At 44.1% G+C, this 7,327-nt stretch overlaps 1 protein-coding gene across 2 annotated transcripts in view; it reads right to left on the bottom strand.

Moving 5' to 3' along the window:
* Ly96 (lymphocyte antigen 96) overlaps positions 1–7,327 on the bottom strand; it is a 20,790-nt gene extending 13,463 nt beyond the window's left edge. For both annotated transcript variants that reach the window (XM_021171107.2, XM_029469186.1), the window contains exons 1-2: positions 7,125–7,327; positions 3,710–3,799 (exon numbers count right to left, since the gene is read on the bottom strand). In XM_021171107.2, the coding sequence (XP_021026766.1) occupies positions 3,710–3,799; positions 7,125–7,236 (202 nt within the window). In that variant the 5' untranslated portion in view covers positions 7,237–7,327. The remainder of the gene's footprint in view (positions 1–3,709; positions 3,800–7,124) is intronic.

The following is a 7,327-nucleotide window of genomic DNA, read 5'->3' as shown; positions in this document are numbered from 1 at the left end:
CTGTCTCTGGCTGGAGCTTGTTCCTCCTGTGATTCTGTTAGCCTCTGTCAGCACTCCTGGGAGTCCAACTCTCTCCTGAGTCCCAGTGGGTCAGAGCTCTCTCTCTCTGCAGGCAAGCTCTCCTGTTGCAGGGAAGGTGCCCAGAGGTCTGGGTCTCAGCTCCACCTCCTGGCTGAGGATGAAGGCCCAAAGGGACCCTGTCCAAGAAGCTCTGTTGCTTCTGTGCCGCATGTGCTCTCCTGCTTTGATTGGTCTCTGAGAGACCCGGGATACCAGATGACGCTCTCACCTGAGACCTGGGGTCATAGCCCTCTCTAGAGGCCAACTCTCCTCATTGGTCCTTAGATCCTAGGTGTGAATGATCTCCAGATGCTGGTCTGGCGGGTTTCCTGTGTCCCTGTTCCTGCTCGAACAGGCCACTCCCAGCTGTTTTGGAACAGATGTTGCATTCCACTCACCAGTGATCCCAAGATCCTGGGTGTGCTAGGGCGCCCGTGGCATGGAAAGTCTTCAGGGGACCGTGGGACTGTCCGCCAAGTTTGCACCCAAGCTGACGCAGGGCTGGTGCCAACCAAAACAAACCCAATAAGCATTTTATTATTAGTAACTTTGGGGCCTTTTATTTTTAACAGAATTATTGGTTTTATAAAATAGCAGATCGATTCCTTGGCATCGAGATCCTTGCAAATTCATAGACTTGATTTGGCTGACAGAGGCCTTGCTGAACCTGAGGTTGATAATTCCCCTTCAGAAGCTGCATAGGATTCAGACCTGTGCATACCGGTTCTTGATAAAATGAATCCAGTATGGGCACCAGCGTGGGTTGCGAGGCTAAGCACTTCAGGGGAAGGTCTCCCATGGACCATCTCTAAATTCCCCATGAGACAAACCTGGTTTGCAAGGAGGTTGGTATCTGTTTTCAACCTTATCCTAAGGATTTTTCTAAGGCTCTGCCTCTCCTCTCCAAAAGATACCAAGAGCCATGACTATGGGTTGTGATGGTACCCATGGGAGGAATCAGGTCAATGCTCCCTCCTGCTGATTAACTCCCACTCATCCAAGGATGAGATGACTATTGATCACCTCAGTTCCATAGTGAAAATAATTAAAAGGAAGGAGATGCCAGGAGCCATGGCCTCAGCCCTGGCCTTGTGGAAATTTTCCAGCTTACATAAACAATTCTGAGAGAACAATCATTCTCATAACAGTAAGAAAGTTTGTGGGAAAAGAAGACACTGTGACTGTTGGTTCCAGGAGCTGAAGATTGCCACCTGACCTTTGGAAAGCCCCCGGGCTCTTCCCTGCTCCCTTGAAGCCTCCTCTTGCTTATGTTTATATTGCCACTCCTGAATAAAGTTTTTCAGATCTTGATCAGGAAATTGACTTGCTCTCATTCTTTGTGTTTCTTGTCCCTCCCACTCTCTCACTCCCTTGCCCTGGAGGGAGGTCAGGGCAATTCTTAAGTTCTCTCTCTCTCTCTCTCTCTCTCTCTCACTGAGACAGGGTTTTACTATGTAGCATGGGTTGTCCTTGAACTCACAGACATCCACCTACTTCTGGCCAAGAGTTGGGATTAAAGGCATGTGCCACCAACTCAGCTTCTTTCTCAAATTCTTAACTGCTTTTTTTTTTTTTTCTTATAAGATGGAGGTCTACAATCTGAGGAAGAAGGAATGTTTCTTTAAGCTTATCAACATGATACTGAGCATAGTGGAATAGACATATAACCCAGGACTTAGACATACAACTCAGGCTAACAGGGCAGTTTCAAATGACACAAATGTATATATGAAGGACTTAGAAGCAGAGACAGGAAATTTTCCACAAGTCTAAGGGCAATTCGGGCTATGTAGTCATTTTTATGTAGTTCGGGTTACCTAGTGGCAACCTTCTCTTAAGGCAGAAGGAAAGAGGAGAACAAGGACAAATTATTAGCATTAGGGGCTCGAGAGATGACCCAGTAGTTAAGAGTGCTCTTCTAAGATCCAAGTTCAGTGCCCAGCATCCATCCATATTGGGCAGCTCACACCAACCTAACACTACACTCTGGTCTCCACAGTCATCCACACATAGGGCAAACACACAAAGAGATATACACATATCCACGTAAGTAAAATAATAAAAACATGTCCTTTATGAAAGCCTGTTATTTACATGACAGCACTTTGTAAAATATAAAACATGCTCCAAGTCTGTGCTGAAAATGGAGACCATGGTGCTAAAGACTAGAATTCCTTTCCTGAGAGCCAGATGTGGTGGTTCATGCCTTTAAACCTAGCACTCAGGAGGCAGAACAGGCTGATCTGTGTGTATGAGGCCAGCCTGGTCTACATAGTGAGTTCCAGGACTGTCAGTGCTACAAAATGAGACGCTCTTCTCAAATTAAAAAAAAACAAACAAAATCCTAAGAATTCATTTTCTGAACCCCAGGGCTTAGAGGAAGCAAGCAGAGCAGCACTGGCTGGCTAATGGGAGAGGATGGGCCTTTGCATTTTCACAGAGCTCCCATCGTTGGCCTTCACACGCTGAGAAGTAATGAAATACAGACTAGAACACAAAGCAAGCACGGTGCCTTCTCTCATGTCATCACCACTATATGTTTTCTAGAAATATCCTCCCTCATGTTAGAGATTGAGTGGAAGGCATCACACATACATGCAAGACCACATCCCCCAAAAGGTCAACTTTAATAGTAAAGAGTTCTGGGACTGGAAAGACAGTTCAGTGTGTAGCAGTGCTTGCTGCTCTTAGGAGGACTGGGGTTAGCTTCCCAGAACCCATACCAGGCAACTCATCACTACCTGTAACTCCAATTCTAAGAGAGCCAAGACCATCTTCTCGCTTCCTCAGGCACTCATACTCACATGAGCACACTCATGTGCACACACACACACAGGCGCTAGGAGGGAGAGAAGGAGAGAAGAAGTGAGGGGGAATAAAAATTTTAAATAATAATAATAATAAAATACTGGCTTGCTTATATACAGATTCTCCAATGGAAACTCAATTACTTCTCACCAGCTGAATAACTAATAGTTGACAAAGACCTCCCATTATTAGCAGGCTCAAGTCATTCCCATTTCTAGCCTATATCTTTGTAAAACCCTCCATATGATTGAGTTGTAGAATACAGAAAAAAAGACAGTACTGGGCTGGAAAGATGGCTCAGTGGCACTGACTGCTCTTTCAGAGGTCCTAAGTTCAACTTCCAGCAACCACATGGTGGCTCACAACCATCTGTAATGGAATCAGATACTCTCTTCTGGTGTGTGTGAAGACAGCAACAGTGTACTCACATACATTAAATAAATAAATATTTTTTTTTAAAAAATGACAGTACCACTTCCTTGTCCAAGCCTTTCATCATTACCCTTTGCCAGCTTTGATGAAGCAAGCAGCTAAAGTAATAAGGCCCATGTATCCAACAGCCAGAATCCAGAAACTGAATACTGCCGACCACCACGTGCACTGAGAAGCAGCAACTTCTACAACATGGTCACAATCTTCATCATATCTTTATAAGGGACCCTGAATGACATGGGTAAGCCATGTCCAGACTACCATTTCACAATAGATATGTGCTATGTTAAACATATATCTAAGAGTGTGGTAACTTATAGCAATAGATAACAAACATATGTGGACTAGAATTATTCTGAATCTCTAGAGTCCTTTGTAGCCGACTACAAGAGTGAAAGTTTGTACTTACTTGGAATGAACTCAACATGCACAAATCCATTGGTTCCCCTCAATCTTATACAGGGTTCAGAACTAATTGAAATAGGGAATTTCATGTGATCTAAAAGGAATAAAGAAAATACAAGTATATAAAAAACTTTCAATAAATATAGCATTCTGAATATCAGCACAAAAAGATGCTTTTTATTAAAATTGTATAAGGACCGGTACACTCTGTTCTGGTCACATGCAGGGTCATAGGGTTGTTGCTTTCTTCTGACCTGGGGTCAGCGGATTCTTGGGAAGGTTCACAGGATTTATTGGTGTTACTGAGCTAAGGGTCAGATTCTACCTCTGAAAAATCTCATCAAAAAACAAAGGAGCCGGGCGTGGTGGCGCACGCCTTTAATCCCAGCACCCGGGAGGCAGAGGCAGGCGGATTTCTGAGTTCGAGGCCAGCCTGGTCTTCAAAGTGAGTTCCAGGACAGCCAGGGCTATACAGAGAAACCCTGTCTCNAGTTCGAGGCCAGCCTGGTCTTCAAAGTGAGTTCCAGGACAGCCAGGGCTATACAGAGAAACCCTGTCTCGAAAAAACCAAAAAAAGGAAAAAAAAAAAAAAAAGAAAAAAAAAAAAACACAAAGGAAGCCAAATATAGTCCAGGTGTGGTAGCCCATGTCTTTAGTCCCAGCACTCAGGAGGCAGAGGTAGACAGGTCTCTGAGGCAAGCCTGGTCTACATACCAAATTCCAGAACAGCCAGGGCTACATACAGAAACTCTATCGCAAAAAATAACCAAACAAACAAAGACAAATGTTGGGCTCCAGGAGTTGCCTCACAAACCACATGAACACTGATCTCAGTCAGACAGAGATAGTTTATTGAGCATACAACTCAGGACTGATCAATCAGGACCACAGGTCAGACTTGGGAGCTGACAGCAACATCTGGTCAAGATCCTATAGGGTTTCTTAAGCCTGAGATCTACAGACATCTGTGCCAAGTTGTTCCACCAATCAGGATTCAGGAAATTTCCTTAGGAACATGTCTTTGTTGCATACTTGCCCTGCTCCTCTTTGTTGGGGGTATTCTGTGGCAAGGGACTTACCTTATCTAACATCCATGTCTTAACTTCCCAACCAGGATGTCAGCTACCCACGTACATGTCTCCTTCTGCCAAGTAGGATGTCAGTTCCCAGGGAGGTCTTGGGAACTTAAACTTTATTTGAAGCTTATTCAAAATGGGAATAGGTGCAGGCGTCTCTCACGCTGAAATCTATCCCAGGGTACCTTGTAAAGGCAAATACTAGAAAAGCTTATACCCCTGTTCAGGAAGTGCTGCTGGGTAGTTGGTTCGGTTCCAAGTTTATTGTGGCTAATTATACAAAACAGTTCTAACTAACTTCTATTGTGATTCGTTTCTAAGAACACCAAAGCACAGAACAACCGATTAACAGCAATAACAGCATGTAAGAAAGTTTCCTTATAATATTAGTAAAGGCACAACATGGCAGGCTAGACAGGTAACAGTTACCTAGGCCTGAACATTTTACCTAGGCCTTAACAAAGACATCTAAATTGTTACTAAAAGAATAAAGGTGAGGGGTTGGAGAGATGGCTCAGCAGTTAAAAGCACTGACTGCTTTTCTAGAAGTCCCGAGTTCAGTTCCCAGCAGCCATGGCTACTATAGTGTCCTTATATACATAAAATAAATAATTCTTTTTTTAAAAGAGTAAAACAGAATAATATTTATTATATATTACTAATTAAGCATATGAAGAGTCACCATGTAGGGGGCTCCATGGTTAAGAGCACTGGCAGAGGACTCAGATTCAACTCTTACCAGCCACATCAGGCAGCTCAAAAGAGCCTATAATTGCAGTTCCAGGAAATATGATGCCCTCTTCTGGCTTCTGAGGGCATCAGCATATACACATATATACACCCAGGAAAACACACACACACACATAAGTAAGTAAGTAAATAAATAAATTGACAAAGCTGGGGGCCCAAAAGAAGAGGAAAACAGGGGTTAGCAGACTGAGGACCTTCCTAATGCCCCAGAGATGAATAGTTATTAGCTCTAGTCAGAATGTTTGGGGACAAGCCAGTCCCCCAAAATAACCAATTTGCAATGCAGGAGTTCTCAAAGTACATTTGTAAATTCCCTGCTCCACTTTCAGACAATTAGGTTATGATCTTGCTTTTCCTAGAACTGTCATTTTGGAAGGCACCACCTTCCAACCATGCAGACATTCCTAGAAGGGGCAGAAAATGGACAACTAACGGAGCGAGCAGCAGAAAGAGGAAACAGATTGAAACAACTCTCAAGCCCTGTACTAGGTCTTCTGTCCCAGGCATTTGTTAATGAAAAGTTGTAATGTGGCAATAGCATTAACTATGATCCAATGGCACCAGAGTTTATTTAGCTCAGCTGAAAATTATCTGCAAGTCTAGCACTGGAGAGGTCGAGGCAACGGGGAGCATGAGTTGGAGGCTAGCATAGGCTATATAGTCAGTTCTAGGCAGCCTGTGCTACAGAGTAAGACACTGTCTCAAAAAAATAAGCAAATAACTCAAAAGGCAGAGGCATGTGTATCTATCTCTATGAGTTGCCGGCCAGCCAATGTTATATAGTAATACTTTGACTGAAAAAAATAATAAAATAAGCTGGGCGTGGCAACGTATGCCTTTAATTCCAGGAGGTAGAGGCAGGCAGATCTCTATAATTTCCAACCCAGCCTGCCCTATGTAGTGAATTCCAGGTAGTTACAGCTATATAGAAAGACCCTGTCTCAAAACAGATTTCAATAGAGTAATAATTACTGCATAAATCTAAAATCACTATTCGAAATCAAATAAAATCATTATTTGTCAAGTGACTCATACAGTGAATTCTAAAATAACTTTCATTTTGCAAATTAAAAAAAGAAAAGTGAGGTTGAGAATGTCTAAGTATTTTGCTCAAGGTCACACAGTTGGGAAGGAAGAAGGATGCTTCCAAGAGCACTCTAGGACCACAGGCTGGAGCTGAAACCCCACCAGGAAGCACTGTGGGTTAGCCTCGTCAAGAGGAACCAGTTTGCGTCGGGGATGGTACTCAGAAACAAACTAGAACTCAGAAGAACCTGAAACTGAGCTCCGAGTGGAGAGAGCTTAACCACAAGACAGCAACAGAGGTAAAAAGCAATTCAGAGGTCCTGGGGAAACGGGGGTGGGGGGGTAGGGGGGGGCGAGGGGAGGTTGGGTGCGCGGGGGGGGGGCGGGGGGGTTGGGAGAGGGGATGATCCGCACCCGGAAGTGGTCGGCATTGCTCCACCCCCACCCCACACCGCAGCGGGCTCACTGCTGGAGCAGCATTCCTGCCAGCCCTCCAGCTTCAGGTTCAGTGAAAACTTTCTCTCGGAAATAGTTGGCGCCGCAGCTCTTTGTTGCCGGGCCACTTACCACAATAACTGTAGGAAATAATTGCATCGGAGGAGTTGCAGATCCACTGTTGCTTCTCAGATTCAGTAAATATGGGAGAAAGCAGCGTCGAAAAGAAAATAAATGGCAACATGATTTAATATCTCCGATACTTTAAACTCGCCAGAAGACCATCGGACTCCACAGTAAGGAGGACAGATTTAACTTAGTCACCAGTCATGTGA

This window comes from Mus caroli, chromosome 1, assembly GCF_900094665.2.
Source record: "Mus caroli chromosome 1, CAROLI_EIJ_v1.1, whole genome shotgun sequence".
NCBI lineage: Eukaryota > Metazoa > Chordata > Mammalia > Rodentia > Muridae > Mus > Mus caroli.
The sequence above is the reverse complement of the archived record's forward strand: the minus strand, read 5'-3'. Positions and strand labels throughout refer to the sequence as shown.